General features: G+C 38.6%; 1 protein-coding gene across 7 annotated transcripts in view; it reads right to left on the bottom strand.

Annotated features, from left to right (window-relative positions):
* The window catches only part of LOC113573532 (xylosyl- and glucuronyltransferase LARGE1), a 53,436-nt gene that overhangs the window by 20,541 nt on the left and 14,936 nt on the right, over positions 1 to 17,959 (bottom strand). For all 7 annotated transcript variants that reach the window (XM_027003846.3, XM_081722642.1, XM_027003845.3 and 4 more), the window contains 3 exons: positions 16,091 to 16,173; positions 13,829 to 13,952; positions 13,523 to 13,694 (listed from right to left, as the gene is read on the bottom strand). In XM_027003846.3, the coding sequence (XP_026859647.2) occupies positions 13,523 to 13,694; positions 13,829 to 13,952; positions 16,091 to 16,173 (379 nt within the window). The remainder of the gene's footprint in view (positions 1 to 13,522; positions 13,695 to 13,828; positions 13,953 to 16,090; positions 16,174 to 17,959) is intronic.

The following is a 17,959-nucleotide window of genomic DNA, read 5'->3' as shown; positions in this document are numbered from 1 at the left end:
AGGCTTAATACATGTATTACAGTATTAAAATGAAAGTACATCTCAGGGAAGTGTACACATACATTAAGAACTCACAGAAAATTGACATTCTGAATCACAAGGTTAGTGGATGGGACCACCCCATGTATTTATGCTTTAGTATAATGTAGTAATTTCTTTTTATATTTTGTTTTCCCTTTAGATAGCATTGTTCTGGGTTTCACTTGTCTTGTTTTTTTTCTTTTCTTTTGTATCTCTGAGGTTTGTCTCCCTGGATGTGCTCAATAAATAATAGCCTGTCCTTTCTTGTAATATTGCCGTAAGAGAGAAGCCAAATTCCTGAGCTTCAAAAATACATACCACGAAAACAAATAATATAACTGACGTTGAACTACCTGGTGCATTAATCTCATTTGTTTGCCTTGGCACTCATAGTATACCCCCACTGCATTGTTCACGTTGCTGTCTCTGAGACTCTAGTGGCCCTGTCCCACTCTGTCACTGATACACAGTGTGCCCTTGTCTCTTCACCATTTAAGGACAATAGCCTTATAATTTAAAAACAGTAACTTTAAACTTTATACAGGTTTAGATGTGTAATATTAACAATATTACTAATGCAGTTAAGTGTTTTGTTTAAAGGAGCAATACATCCCTTTTCAATGATTCTCTACAGTAGCCTATTAAATTTGTTGTAACCAACAAAGAGTGTAACTTTATGCTTAATAATGTTATTTTGGCTAAATATTTAATATGAGTGAAAAATTCTGACCCCCCAAATACTTAAAGAATTGACTTTCTTTGGTAAAACACTTAAGCTTGTGAAATCCAGAAAGCTTTATAGTAATCTCATTGAACATGTAACTTGTGTATTTTTGTATTTTTTTAGACTGGCCGATGGTCTCAGCTACTGCTTAAATATAAGCATCGAGAATGTGTTTTTGCACTGTCGTGTCTTGAGAGGTAGACTCCATGATGTCATGGTAGACTCAAGTCTTGTTGTAGATTCTTTAATAGGGCCTTATGAGATTGTACCAAATATTCTATAGTAGGTACTGTCAGTAGGGCCTTGTGAGAAGGTACTGAAGCCTTGAGAAGTTATGCTTAAGCTTTATCTAGAGTGCTACGAGAAGTATTGGTTTCATACAAATCGTTGTTTGCGCACTAAGCTGAGTGTGTTTTTATTATATTTATTTTATTTCTTTGGAGTTGTAGGGGTGGGTGCCATTTTCTTTTGCCCTTTTGTCCTGTTTTCTTGGTAGGGAGCTAGGGAAGTTATGTTGTACTTTTCTTTTTACTTTTGTTTAGGGAATGTGTAAACCACCAGAGGGTGGTTTAGGATTTTTGTTTATGTTGTCTTAAGCCCACGCTGACGTTATGCTCATGATTTTGTGATTGTGTGTATGTAATGATAAAAGTGGTTACTGCGATTTTTGGGTCTTCATGTGTTTTCTTTATCTTGTGAGCTTTTGGCCTCAGATCAGACCACTGAGCCAGTACAATAGGGCCATAACACAAACAAACAAACAAAAAACTCCAGCCACATCTGGTTCAGTTCCAAATCTTCTTCACAAAGTGCAATTTTTTTCACCAATTGAAGAAGTGGCTCCAGTTCATCAAAGATGCAGATGTCATTTTGGTATTGATGACAAAAGGCGAAGCTGACTAATGCCTCAAGGCCACGATCACCATTACCATCAGCCTAGCAACAGAGAGGCTCAGATTGGAGGAGAAGAAATCAGCAAAATGCCCCTATACCATGAACAACAGAGAACGAAAGATCCACTAGCTGAGTCAGGAGCTGAAGAGCCTGAGGAACAAGTTTGAGGAGGTGAGGGAGGAGGAAAGGGGACCTCTCACAGAGCTTCATCATTCTTACATCATTCTTCTGAAGATTACAATCCTGAGGAGGACAGGGTGCCATAAGAGGCAGAGGAAGGAGAGGGCTTTTCTAGCAATTCTAACCCATTTGGGTTTACAAAACAGATCATGGCAGAAGCGCAGGAGCCAGCTCACCTGCTCCAAAGCAGAGATGGAGCGCCAACTCAGTGACATCACTATCAGTGATGAATTGAAGCAGCAAGATTTGGTCAACCCACCTGCATCAATGCTGGAATTTGATAGAAAGGAGGTGGTCAAGGAGACAAGAGCCAGCTCAGCCCCAAGCTCAGTGGGATACCTTATAAAAACCTTATAAGAAGGTTTAGAAGAACTGCCCAAGGTTACTTCACAGGCTCTGCAGGATTCTGACGATGACCTGGAGGAGCGAAAATTTAGCTAAGTGGAAGTATGCAGAAGGTGTGTGGATTCCGAAGGAGGAAGAGTTGATGAACATTGATCAATTCAGAATGATCATGCTGCTCACAGTGGCAGGGAAGATATTCTTGAACATTTGAAGCTCATGAAAATAAGAGGGACCTGGTAGTGCTATGCCTGGATCTCTCAAACAATGCCTATGGAAACATACCCCACAAGCTGGTCAAGGAAACACTGAACTGGCACCATATTCCTGCATGGTTAGGGACCTCTTTCTGGACTATAACAGTTTCAGCATGAGAGTCTCCATACTGCTAGGTGGTGGACATCAAATAACTTACATGGAGAAAATTCCTTAATGCTCTGTTTTCAGTGTTAAAAAACTTATTTGCTTAATTATTTTGGTTTTATTATCATTTATTTTCTTTAACTATTAGAATCATTATTGTTTTGTTTGTGCCTTTAAACATTTACTTTGTTGGTAAATTCATTTTTTGTTTGTAATTAAACCTCAGGGATAAATATACTTTATACAGTTTAATTCTCCTAAGGCAACTATTTTTTCATTTTGAGTCTTTACACTTAGGCACACAGACACACAAAATCTGGGGCAGGGTGACAGATATAGCACCAGAGAGGGAGGGAGAGCATGTGCAAATTCCTGCTTCATTAGACACTATGATTATATTCTCTTTAGGTTACACATTTACATTCAGCCTTTATTCTCTGAACAAACACAGAAAGGTAGACATGCAAACATTTTAGAGGGGCAGGGCAGAGCAGAGCAGAGAGAGAGAGAGAAAACACCACGATAAACTCCTCAGATGCTATCATATACTCTTTATGTTACTTTTATATGTTCAATTTTTTGTCCAAGCAGACAAGCAAAAGGAAAGCAGCAGGAAGAGAGCAGTTAGGTCCCACTGAGAACACATGATTTTGCATTTACTTTGAATATAACAAAATACTGTGGTATGTGGTATGATTTTTGATAAGGTGGAAATGGTGCCCATCTTAAATATGTAACTATTTATAACTAATAATTTTTTGCTCCCAATCTAATTTTGTTTATAGCGAGGGAAATGTAGGCTTATCTTATTAATCTGGTTATGACTAGCACAATAAAGGCAGTTGTTTTGTGAATGTTTTTCTTTCTGCATTGTTGTGATACAGTAAATCACAGCACTCAATTTTTCATGTTAAAATAGGGTTTATGATGCCACAAAAGGTTTGTAGATCTCCATTAACATACTGGAATTATTGCAGTATTCTCAGTTTCTGGTCATTCATCTACTGGAAATGTATCTCCTTTTGCGTTCAATGATCTTACTGTCATTGCTGCAGATTGCAGAGATACAAGTGCTATCTGGAGCCACATTCACGCTATTATTTGCCAACAAAACAAAACAAAACCCTTACAAAAACAATGATAAAAATCCAGAAGCTACATCTTTGGCTGACCATCATACTTGATTTACACCAGAAGCTACCAGAAACTGGAATAATAATAAATTTAACACACACTTTTTCTCATACCCAAGGTAGTTGTAGAAGCCAAAAATGCCCACACACAAGCATGCAAAAAATGTTGCAGAATCATCAGCTGGACTGAGAAGAAGAATTAAAGTGTTGCGAAAAAAAAGACAGGCTTTGAAGGTAGAAAGAAAATAAGAGAGCAGTGGTAAACACTAAAGGACTGTGGCATTAGACTTCATACTACCCCTCATGGGAGTGGTGATAAGAGAAAAGCACTTAGGCTCAGTGTGTGAATAGAAGATAACTGAAATACACCTCCATTTTGGCCAAACACTTTGAGGTCTGAATACACACACAATTTTTGCGTTATCTCTTTTCTACATGCATTTAATGCAGTGGTCCTATGTGTCCAATTTCTTTTTCTGCATTCATATGTACTGATCTTCAATAACAAGCAACTGCATGGTCACAGTGCTTTCTGTGTCTGGACAGACCTGCAGTAAGTGAACAGGTGCATCAGCAAACAGTCCTCATGGGGTGCACATGACATGTTATTCCATGCATCCATCTTCCCCAGTCAAACCCACATAGAGGCAACCCTGTTCTGCTAGGCCTTCCCAGAAGTAGACGTTGAAGTATATGCAGCATCAGAACAAATTTTAGATTGGAGATTATTGAAATAATCCCTCACAACCTGTAGTGGTGTTTAATAAGCATTTTTGTCTAAGATCTGGGATTGATATACTATGCAGAACAGATTGCTCCATTGCCTCTCTGCCTCAGTAGCCTCTCACTAGCCTCTTGCCAGCACAAACATGCTCTTCTATTACTGTCATACTTGTCAGAGATGTGTATCATGAAGTGGTAAAAAAGAATGCTCTTAGTGCATGTCTGTTCAGTCATAACTCTTTGTGCAGATATTCAAATTGTACACACTTCATACAGTCAAACAGGAGTTGTATTCATTTGCATAGTGTACAATTTTTACTTCCGAGGGAGTTGAACATTTTAACTTTTAGAATTAACACTTGAGGGATCACTGCCTCAAAGTCTAGAAAATACATAGAGGGTAACTGATATAGTTCAAGAGTACAGGTCTTGCTTCTTCCACCAATCCAAAATTGACAACAGAATGTTCCAGCACAGCGGAGCTCTATAACCCCATTTTTTTAATAGCCTGGTAGATGAAATAAAACAAAACATGTAACAACCCATTAAAATGAATAATACCACTATCTCACTTCACCGAAAACCCAATAAAGATCCCACTTTCTCCTCCATCCACTGCCCATTATCGCAAATAAGCACAAGCACAATAAATATAAGACCTTTGCCATGAGAATTTATACTTGTACACTCAAACAGGTTTCATGAGAGATATGCATTCAACAACTAACATTCACAAACTCCTTAACCTGATAGATGCTGTTGTACACTTCATTCTATAAATCTCAAACAGCAGCAGTTACACTGGAGGCAGAAAGGCCGACAATAAAGCTAACTAGAAGTTTCTATTTACCACATTAAAACACATTAAAATGTAACAAATCTTTTATCAAATGGATATATACTTACCTAAGGCTACAGTTAATACTAACAAACTAATGTCACGAATTGACACTGTACAGAGGTGCTAGGCAGGGATACCTGCTCTCACCCTTTGTGGTCTCAATGTTTAAAGAATCATTAGCTAAAATACAGATATAAAAGGCATTCAGACCACTAAAAAACAAATAAAAAACAGAAATACCAGTAAAATACCATATTTCTCCAAGTGGATAGTAAGAACTTGATTCAATTTAAGCATTTTTTTTTTAAAATTTGCTCCAATATCTGAAACTTACATCCATCATATGTTTAAAAATCAATCAAAAAATGCATCAACCTCAACCCATCAATTTCAGAATACATTAACACTTCCTCTTCATACAAACTCCTGTGGAAAACATGTAGACTAACTACAGATGGCACCGATTCTATCCCACATATCTGAATCAGGTTGATATCAGAAAAAATGCTTGATCAGATATGGGGGGAAATCTTTAAGGAAAGCGATAGTCACAATCCACCCTGAAAATTATACAGCAATGCTTTCCAGCAGAGCACTGCAGGTCACATGATTAACAGCCAGGTTAGTTTTAGCAGGTCACATGATAACAGCCAGCTTAGTTTGGAAAAAGAGAAAGAGCAGCAGAAATCTGACAGAAACAGAGCTGGAGAAGAGAAATAATAACCCAACAAGCATGCTCTACTAAATTCATGAAGTTAATTACTCTATGGCTTTAGTATATTCAAATCACATGAAAAATTGGAAGAGCTAATGGGTTTGCCATTAGCCTGCTGAGTTTTAAGGTGGACTGGAAATTCTAATCAGAAGCTGGAGAATAAGATAACTTCAGCTAACTTTGTCTATAGATTTTTTTTTTCAGATAGAAAGAATAAAAATCTTATTCTTGTGATTGTTAGTAGATTAACTTTCCATTGGTTTTAAACTGAAGTTGAGTGAAGAGACACTCAGTAAAGGGTGTTTAGCAGGTAGAACAGTGATTTAGCACTGAAATTCACAAAAAGGAGAATTATGAGGTCAGGTATTAAGTATTTTTCTTCTCTCCTTAACCCTCCCCCTCCCCCCCCCCCTTCCTCCTCTCTTAATCCTCAGGATTTCATCACCTTCTTTGAGGAAAACCTTGCAGTGTTCATTCCCCTATATCCAACTCTCTGGCTTCTTTTTCCTGTCTCTCCTCAGGTGAAATTATTCAACTCCTGACTTCCAGCAATCTGACTCCATGTCCACTGGATCCCATTCTTTCCACACTGTTCCAGACAGTTTCAAGAGATCTGCTTCTTTTCATCTGTCATTATCAACAACTCCTTATCCTCTGGACATGTACCAACTGCGTTCAAAACTGCCAGGGTGGTACCAATCCTCAAGAAGGCCACACTTGATGACTCCAGCATAACCAATTACACACCAATATCACTTCTCTCTTTCCTCTCAAAAGCCCTTGAACGAGCAGCTTACAATCAATTATCTCTTTTCCTCACCCAGAACCAGCTGCAAGATCCCTATCAGTCTGGCTACAAACCAGCACATTCAACAGAAACAGCCCTCACAGCAGTGACAGAGAAACCTCATGCTGCTAAAGCTGCCAAACTGTCATCTGTCTTGATTCTTCTGGACCTTTCGGCAGCCTTTGGCACAGTAAACCACATCATTCTCCTCTCTGTTGTCTCTAGCCTTGGTGTGACTGGCTCTGCATAGAAATGGATTCAGTCCTATCCAGAGGGACGTCAGGTAACATGGAGAGGATCCACATCCAACCTATGTAGACTCTCCACCGGAGTCCCCCAGGGCTCAGTATTAAGCCCTCTTTTCTTTGTATATTCTTGGTGATGTAATATCTTCTCATGGTTTCTCCTACCACTGCTATGCTGATGACACCCAATTCTTTCTTTCTTTCCGACCCTCCAACATGCAGGCCTCCAGACGTATCTCAGCATGTTTGACTGACATTGCATCATGGATGACATTCCACAACATGAAACTCAACCCTAGTAAAACCAAGCTTCTGTACATCCAAGGAACTCCCAGCCCTTACAAAGTTTCCTTCCTCAAAGTTTCCTTCAAGAACTCCCTGGTATCACCATCTGAAGCTGCTTGTAGCCTGGGCATAACTTTGGACAACCAGTTGTCATTCTCAACTCATGTTTCAAACCTGACATGGTCTTGCAGATTTCTCCTTTGTAACATATGAAGGATTTGGCCCTTTGTCTTGCAGGAAGCTGTCCAGATACTTGTGCAGTCTCTTATAAGCTAGACTACTGCAACTACAAAGATAGACTACCGCAACTCGCTACTTGCTGGTTTTCCTCTAAGGACCATCAGACCTCTGCAATTTGTCCACAATGCAGCAGCATGACTGGTCTTCAATCTTCCGAAGTTCACATGTCACTCCACTTCTGCACTTCCTTAATTGGCTTCCAGTAGCTGCCTGCAGCAGACTTAAAACTTTTATGCTTGCCTTCAAAGCCAAAAATGGACCAGCCCCTCCATACATGATGTCAATGGTCAAAGTCCGATCCGTACCTCGAGTACTTCGAACCTCAAGTACGGCTCGGCTTGAATTACCATGCTTCAAGTGTCATGGAAAACAAGCATTGACACTACTCTATGTCCTGGCTCCTAAATGGTGAAACGAACTTCCGCTTGCTGTCCGGACAGCAGAGTCCCTTGCAGTCTTCAAATGCAGACAGAAGACTCATCTATTTGTGGAATATTTAAATGACCACTGGCCCTGCTCCCATATTGACTAACTGAAACACTAGTAATTATTGTAGGGCATTGTTTATTGTACTGATGTTGACAGGTCCTGTGTTGACTAACTGAAACTCTAGTACTTATTGATTATTGCACTGATTGTTGTCTGAGGTAGAGCTTATGTATTTTGCACTTCTAGGCATCAGCATTGATCCCTGTATTTCAACAGCATTCTAGTTCATTGGTATCTTGGTCTAATCTACTGTACTATCATGTGTTCTATGAGTAAATGACAAAGCACTTTTGTAAGTCGCTCTGGATAAGAGCGTCTGCCAAATGCCTTAAATGTAAATGTAAGTTGATGTGGAATTGCAGTTGCATTCGGTAATGGGAAGAATATGTTGACATGCAGACAGAATGCGGACAGAATGCTGTTGACAGACAGAATGCGGGAGAGAGAAACAATGTGGCAAGGAGTAAGCACAGAGGAGCATATATACAAACAAACTAACATTACCCAAACATGAATAAGACAATAGGCTCAGGAGGCACACAGGACAAATTTACATGATTATCCTTTCAAAATCCTTTAACAAGGCACTTTGACAGAAATAATGGTTACAAATGTGAAAGTGAATTATATTTATTTTTTTTGTCTGTTGCTCGCTCTTACAGAGCTTACAGGACACACACCCATATACACACACATATTTTTTATTAGCATCTACATGTAAATCATCACCCAGTGGGGATTCGTCCCCTGTCTTCAGTGTTTGTTTTCTTAACCAAGTCTTAATGGTCCTCCATGATTGGGGAAAGGCATAATGGCTTTTGGACATATTGTGAGGAGCTCAGAAAGCAAGTAAGTGCAAGTAAGTAGGAAAAATGAAGAAAGTTGGACCAGAGGAAGGGAAAAATTGGAACAGACAGAGCAAAAGAAAGTGACAGAAGATGAGAGACTGAACAACAGAGAGAGTGAAAGAAAGGAATTAGAACAGAGTACACGAGGCGTGACACCACATGATAAATTCTTTTTCATGAGACGAACTCATTCAGAAGCTTGCCATTGTCCAGAAGCCACAGAAGTGGTGAGGCATCTTTAACAGGTGTTTGATAGGGATGCAAGGTACTGAAAGATATGACAGGGTGACAGGGCCATGCATGTTGTTGGGGGGGGGGGGGGGGGGGTATTTCTCACCTGTTGAACTCGCATTCTGCTAAGTGCAACACTCTCAGCACTGCCACACTAGATCACTAGATCACTAGCATAATCTTGGCCTCAAATTTGAATTGTGATCAAATCAATAGTAGTATGTTTGGGTATAACATGCATAATAAAATCCCACTGATATTAGCAATCGACACATAACAGAATTACACCATTTAATATTACACAGCCACAGTAGCTCCCACCTAGCCTATAAAACAGAAAAAAATACATTTAAATTTTACAACAAGCCATTATATTTAAGATTGTGCTGAACAGTTGTGCTGAACTGAACAGTGATCTGAACTGCCCTCTTCTCTATATCAGCAATGAAAACCCGTGCTACCAATATCAATAAAAATGAACACTTTGTCAGTGTGACTTCTCTTCATTTGTTTATATGTACCTGCCCTCACAACCCACAGAAAAAGTTCTGCAAAATTCTACAGTCAAATACAGTAATTGTGATGTGGAATTTAATAATTGTGTTCATCGTCTGAATTAGCAACACACCCATGCTCAATCATCCTATTGTTGCCTTCTCTGTAAATCTCTCGAAAGCTATAAAAACAAAGCATTATTTTATTTCAAGCCATGGCAGTTAATTATTAATTATTAATAATTTACACTATGCATTTTTTTTAAAAAAGGAGGTAAGGAGATATGTCATTTGTCAAAACAATGAAACCTGATTTTCAAGACAAAACTTTACATAGCAACTGCCCCAAAATGCACTGATGGATGTCTGACAAAAGAGAACCAATTTTGTGTGAAGTATTTACTGTATGTGCACAACAGTCCATATTTGGAGAGAAAAGCATGCTACGATAAATCCTGTGAAAGGATGACAGCAGCAAACGCCTCAGCAGGAGGGTGCCAGCACAAAGAACGTCACCAGTCACCCCTTTTTTCCTCCTTCAGCTTTTGGGTTAAGTTAAAGCAGCCAAAGACAGTTACGATCTAATCTACCATGTCTGATTTTGTCATATAAAAAATTACCCTCTTAAGTCTTTCAAAACACGCTTCATTTAGTTAAGTCTGATTAAGTGTTAAGTTTATAGCAGTAATAAAGGCTAGATTCAGATCACATGAAAATTTGCTCAATTCCATTTTTTAAAAATCTCATCTTGTTGCCTTGAGAGTTTACACTTATGTTTGTAAATGACTCATATATAATCATGAACAGATAGCTACCCTGAAAACAACCATATACATATAGGTCACTTGCATGAATCACAATGTATACATGTAAGAAAAAAACAATCAAATGTGATATCTGCACATCAGTCTCTCAATAAAACAGTAAAATGTTTATGAAATAATGCAAGGATTCACTGCAGGTGCTCTTTTATCAGCTACTTTTTGCAATTCTGTGTAAAGAGATTTGTGGGTGAAGGAGAAGCCAACAGTGATGTATGCAGATATATGACCAAATGTAAAAGTGACCCAAACATGATTTGACAAATTAGATTGTTGCTTAAAAAGTCAAATCTGTGTCACGTGTATATCACGAGTGTAGTCAAACAATGCTCAATGATCCTTCGCGAGCAATCAAAAACACTTAAAGTGGCTCCTGCTACACACCCAGGTACAATGGACACTGAAAAGAATGATCTGATAATGAGAAAGGCCACAGAATCTCTATAAATGGTGGTGTACTACAAAGGGACAAAACACAAAAGGCACAGAACAAAATGAGAACTCTCAATTAAGAATGACCAAGGGCTTAGTGAACAGTAATGCACCACAGAGCTGAAGTAATAAATTACTCCTAATCACCCCTTCTTTTTCACCCCTTCTTTTTCTCTTCCACACACATGCTCTGCAATTCATTATGACCCCTGATTCTTCATGTCCCAATAATGCACACCCACTCTCCCTCTTGGAGACACACATAATTTCTTGTCTGCTTTCATTTAAAAATACATAGTTAACACCCCAGAAAATGTATTTAAATGTTGTAGCACAGTTCCACAATGCATTGCAATGAACATGTTTGTCAGCTTCCATGCTGAGAGCTGGCAGGTGCATAGACTCTGCTATCTGTTTGGAAGCTGTCTTATGTTCATGTATTGTTTATTAGGCTTGTTCTATAATAACATTTCCACATGATAACATATTATCCTATTATGAGGTTAATTGGAGGTGTTTAAGACAGCTTGCATGAAAATGAGGACTGGGCTGAAATTTGTGGGTTTCCTGTACATTTGCAGTAAGTACATATATTGTTGTTTGTGGTTGAATAATCTTTAGAGCCTGAATAAGACTAAAAACATACGAGAGCACTACATGAAATGAAAACCATCTCCTATTTAAATAATGCAATATCTTATTGCTGTGGATGGATGTATTTTGTCCCGAAGAGAACATTTACATTTAAGGCATCTGGCAGACGCTCTTATCCAGAGCAACTTTAAAAAGTGCTTTGCCATTTATTTATAGAATACGTCCTAGCCAGTACAGTAGGTTAGCGTCCAAGATACCAATGTACTAGATTGCTGATGAAATACAGGCATCAATGCTGATGCCTAGAAGTGCAAAAACACCAAAGCTCTATCTCATACAACAATCAGTGCAATAAACAATACCCTACAATAAGTACTAGAGTTTCAGTTAGTCAATATATGAGCAGGATCAGTGGTCATTTAAATATTCCACAAATAGATGGGTCTTCAGTCTGCATTTGAAGACTGCAAGGGACTCTGTTGTCCAGACAGCAAGTGGAACATGATCACACAAAGCTAAAAACCATTTTATTTTGTCATAAACTAGTACCATTTTGAGTATCTAAAGAGATGGATAGGAAGATAGTTCATATTTCAGATGCCTTTTATCACAAGTCTGATCAAACGTTTCCCAAATCAAAAACAAGCTGCACATGATCCAGATTATGTTCTGAATGTTTGCCCAAACCGCCAGAAACTTGTATTAATGATAAGATCACTGAGCTCTTTTCATATAATGAGTCAACACAATATAGCACACAAAGGTCAACTTTGTTGTACAAATATTTGTCAAAACTGCTTTTGTATCCTTTACTGGCATAATCACTGTTGCCTTTTGAAACTTAACCTAAGGTAAGCAATATCTAAGAACAGTAGCATTTTCTGTGACAGACAACAAGATTTGCATGTACTCCTGGGTATGTGAGTGGTATTTGAAAATTCCGTTGCAGTAAAATAGACAGTAAAATAGATTTTCACATTATTTCTTTAATTAAAAGCACAGGGGCAGTGAGTTCGCACTGGCCACACACATACACACACACACACACAAGGATCTGTGCAGTAAATACTATATCCCTTTGTGCATCTAAATTCTTACATACAAGCTCACATTTTATATAACGCACAGGGCAACAATACAATTAAACAGTGTCATCACATCACACAAACACAACTGACACCTAAGACAGTCCAGATTGTGCTACACCTTCTATAACTTTTTACTAGCAATTTGAAGTAAATAAAAAAATCAAGCAAGAAGCCTTGAAACACTTGCCAACATGGGCCCTTATTGCGTAGATTAATGCAAGCAACTGGGTGAAAATAATGACAGAGGACATAGATCTTTCATCAGCAGTGTAAGCAAAGTGCTATTGAATTTGTGGTAGGAGGAGCCAGTTTATATATGAAAAAGTAAATGTTTAAATCATAACATTCATTCCATGGGGTTCTAAAGTTCTCTTGCAAATAATATTTACATTTACATTAAGGCATTTGGCAGACAGTAGACAACTCCCGCGCCCATGCAAGAGGAAGAATGGGTGATAACAACTGATCCTTTTGCGCCAGTTATTTTAGTGGTTGTGTTAATAGATTTGCATGTAGCACATCTAGAGCGGTTGCAGTACCACAGACATTATTTGAATGATCATTTATCTCACTCTTGGCTGAGCATGTCTTTGATGTTTTGTATTGCCTGTAGGAGATCCTTCAATGGGATGTGGTCTCTGTGTTTGAGTATAATATCAGCTACTGTTTTATTTGTAGGATGATAAGTTAGCACAAAGGGAATTCTTGTAGTCTTCATCAACAGATTGTTTATAGGTCAGTGCATCTGGCTCCTTCTACCTCCTAGCACTTTGCTTGCTTAGCTGATGAAGGACCTCTGTCCAAAACGTCCTGCTTCTCTGTAAACTCTGTGTACTTCACTACAATTTTAAATATCTCTACATCTCTTATAGTACACTGCAGTTGCTTACCTGGAATCTCACCTGTTGCATAGAACCAATGAATGAAAGCACTGTATTGGGGTGGGAAGCAGCAGATGATGGAAAATGTTGGCACTTCCTGTAAAGCAATTAAAATATGCAAGTATGTCTGTGTTATAAGTGTAACAAATACCTCTGAACTTGTGAAAAACAGCCCAGAGCTCAGCGATGTCTGTGGCAAATGTGATGTCTGTGTCCAGAACAATGACTTTCTGCAGGTCAGAAGGCAGCGTCTTGGTCAGAACAAGCTTCATAAGGCCATAGATACCAGAGTAATGCTTGTTGGGGATCCATGAAACCTCAGACTAATGCAAACAGACAAAGATTGAAAGATCTGCTTTAATGCACAAAGATGTCAAATGTGAAAATAATGAAGATTAAGTTTATCCGCTATATTGGCAGTAGCATGACATGAGCAAGTATCACTGCAGAGGATCACCTTTAGTTCATCAGCATCGTAGAAGTCCACCCGGACAGCTGGAACCATCCAGGTGTGGAAGAGGGAGGCCAGGATCTGCTGGGCGATGGAGTCCGTGATGAAGTGGAAGTGGAGAGGGTTCCGCCTGTCACACACACACACACACACACACACACACACACACACACACACACACACACACACAAAAAACATGCATTTAGAGAGGGAATGAATACTTTCACTCTCCCGATAAGAGCACTTGCCCCCCTTACCACAAAAGGAGTCTAACATTCCTCCCTACTCCAGGTCCTTTTTCATCTAACTGTCATTTTAGCCAACAGTGATGTTAGCCTTGTTTGTTTACTTTGTCTCTATAGGTGTGGCACAACTTGATGCTTAATTAGCAGTGTTATGTTTTATTGCAAACGTATCGCATGCTTCCATGGCTCAGCTGTTTCAGTTAGTGGGGCATTCCAGCGGCCCTCAGCTGTCACTGTGAGTAAAAGCTCTGGACAGAATAAACTGGCCTTTCCCAACAACTGTCATGGCAACAAAGAGATGCAGCAGTTCTCTTGTGCGGGTGTCAACATGTCAAAACGTGTAATGTAATTTATTTACATGCCATGTCCTTTTAAAAACTCAGTTTGGATCCTTGCTTTCTATCAGGCACAATGTAACAAATATGCAAGAGCAAACAGGCCCATACTTTTCATTGCACACAAACATGATGAGTGATTCTATAAAGGTCTATTTTCTACCAGTTTGTTCATTTATTTATTTTTGCATTCTTGATTTTGTGACATTTGTTTAGAAGCTGCAGGAAAAGGATACTAATACCATTCAGTTCCCAAGAACAATTCCTGGCTGTTTATCAAACACACTGTAAATCACAAAGAAAATGCAGATTTCCAGCTATTCTCACACTGACTTGTGGTTCTCGTTGCCATGGCGATTAAAGAAAAATTCTTCAAACTCTTTGGCAAGCAACTACCGCTGCAGCTTTCGTGGTTCTGATCTGGCATGTTGTGCTAATAATGCTAATTGCCCTATTGTTTAACTTCAGCGGAATCTGTAAGGACAGCCAGGAGGCAAAGATTTTTTACTGGCTGAGATCTGAATATAAGCAGCCCAGTGCTACACACAGGTGGTTTAAGAAGACCAAACTGTCAGAACAGGTTTCCATCAGAGCAGAAGGCCATAAAGAGAAGAGCAGACTCCTTTAATGAACAGCAAACGCTAGACACGTTCCTGCTTTTTTTACCCTCTCATCTCATTACAACTCTACATGTGTACTACTTATGCAAGAAGATACTTTCACCTCCCTGATTCAAAGCCACTTAATCTTCGCAGCATACACTCTGGGCTTTATTTACTGCAGCTAGCGGATAACAAAGTGCTGACGGGACAAACTTCATGGAGACTGGAAAAGTACAACTAAAATGAACGTGACTGGCCACGCAATATCAATCACAAAAAGATAGCACATACAGATGCAGAAATTTGAGAGTTTAACAGACTTTAATCACATCATCACACTGGACATCCCATGTTTTGGGGTTTAAATTGGCACATACTGGCAAAGACTTTAATATTTAAACTAAACTATCATTCCAGTTTGGAATCACTGAACATGAACAATACCAGCCAAAACATATTTCAGTCAAATTAGATCACAGGTCATAATGGCTGAAATTCTTAAAATTATGAATATATAACAATGTTTAATATTTTATTGAAGGTATCTATTAGAATGGCTTTGACATGCATGTGAAAAACAAGTTTAATCCTTTGAATCAGCAAGATGGATCATGAGGACCCTGCAGAGCACTGTGAACATGCACTTTATCACCTGGTCTACATAATGCAGATGCTCCACAAGTAACATTATGAGTGCTACACTTCCTAGTTGCTTAATTGAAGTGACTGCATCAGATAAAAGCAGCACAGACTCATTATGAGACTCTGCAATTATATTGTTTCATACTGCTTTTCAAAAAATATAGTATACAGTACATTCATATAATGTAACATGTCATAGCAAACACTTTATAATTGGAATACTGTGACAAAAAGACAAAAAGAAAATAAATATGGTTGTCATAGCCCTTAACTTGACCTATTTACTAGTAATGATTTCACACTTATTTTAATAAGTACTGTACTGCTGCCATAAAGGTCTGTAGAAGCCAACATTGCTGGAACACTGCACTGCTTTAAAGAACAACTTGTAAGCTTTTTCTTTTTTTTCTGCAAAAATGAATGCACCATGCATGTTTAACTTACCTGTGAAACAGCACAGACTTGACCAGCGTCACCACATCTCGACTTGCATTGTAGCCCGCACACACAATGGCAACATGGATGTTCTGGGGATTTTAAAGACCATTAATAAGTCAACATTATTAATGAGGAAGAACTGAAAATTCAAACAAATAAATAAAAAAACCTCCTAACGCATGGTGTTACTTAAGAGAAAACTGCAGCAAAACATGCTATAACGGGACTTTGCCATTTGGTGCTTCCAATTGCAGAACAGCACTAGAATTATTAGCAGTTAAATCCACTTTTCCAAGACCTGGACATTTGTTTGTGTTTCCTGTTGTGTTGCTTTATGGTGTTAGCCACAGAGCCACAGGTGCAGCACCAGATATCAGCATGAAAGCTGTTATCCACCTGTAGCTGTATTTGGAAATGTTTCTTTTCTCTCATTCCACCGCGGAGACATGCACAAGGAAGGATTACATTCCCTCCCCTGCAGCCAGAGAGTGGTGTAATTGATCCTGAACTGAAGGTGAAGGTTATCTGGCCTCACTCTCCCATTCACTAAGATTATTTGCCAGTGGGACATTGTAGCCTAGCTTATCCAATCAGGTTTGCTCTCAGCTCGAGGGAGCAGGAAATGAGACAGTAAGGGCACAGACAGAACCTCTTGAGAATTGCACAGGGCATTTTTATCTCGCGCACACGCATATGCAAGCACACACACACACTTTTCCATCCTTTTTACACTGTTCTATGTGGCTGATATCTCATTTTTAAAGACCACATTGAACACATTTCATGGAGGCCAATCAGTCACGCTGCTTGGCAGTGCAGAGGAAGATCTGCTTTCAGGATTCAAGCCATATCCCCTCTGTGATCTAGGGTTTCAAAGAGCACAACTGGTCATGTTATCATCAGAAAGAAAGGAAGACTTTGTCTCTTGAATGTAGTGATTGCTTGGAGGCAGACAGAAAATAACAAGATATATGTTCAAGACACCTAAATCAATGGACAATGGGCAATCTTCTCTTTAATTTGTCCAGAACTGTACCAATCCAGGATACTAAACAGAAATACTTCAGTGTTTTGTCTTTTTGGCTTTTGCCTAATATGTCGCAGTCCACCAATATCATATTACTGGCATTAGGTTTTGAGTTAAGCTTTTTCATATTCACAGTTTCATCATAATTTGGTGAATGCTATATACAGATTATACGCAGATTGTGTCCTTTCCTGAAAAATGTTCACATATATTTTTCCTGGAAGAAAAAGGAAATGAAAATGTGAAATCATACTTGTAGCTCCTAGAAAAGATACAGAAGTTAATCTACTGTTTAACACTCTGATACTGATTGACAGTTCTCGTCTGGCTGAGCTCTGACACATGGCCAGTCTCCTGGGATTTAAGATTTAGGGTGAAGTCTGAAAAAACAATTGGCCATAGAAGTACATCCTATTTTGATTTTATAGATCAATTTTATAATTTTATTTTTTTATAAAACAGTGGCCAAGCTGTAATTTTGACAATTATAACATGGAGCACGTATATACAGTATGTAGACAACTGTGAAAACACAGTCATAATATGCTGGTGCAATATAATCACTAAAGCAATATTATGACAGGTTGGGGTCATGGCTAATGTGTTTCAAACTCAAAGAGTGAGCTGTACAAATGTTAATGACAAACTAAGTCAATCAACAGAGTATCAATTCATTTGCAGGTCAAGAAGAAAAGACCACATCTATGAGATTATGCTATTTAACCCATTACACTTAAAAGCACATGCCAGTGAGTTCAGACTTACTCCTATTCCTAACTGCATACTTTTCATATTAGTTTTGATATTTATACTAAATAATTTACATCAGTTACTGAACAATATGCTTA

Source organism: Electrophorus electricus, chromosome 11, assembly GCF_041902795.1.
Source record: "Electrophorus electricus isolate QZ-2024a chromosome 11, ASM4190279v1, whole genome shotgun sequence".
Lineage (NCBI taxonomy): Eukaryota > Metazoa > Chordata > Actinopteri > Gymnotiformes > Gymnotidae > Electrophorus > Electrophorus electricus.
The sequence above is the reverse complement of the archived record's forward strand: the minus strand, read 5'-3'. Positions and strand labels throughout refer to the sequence as shown.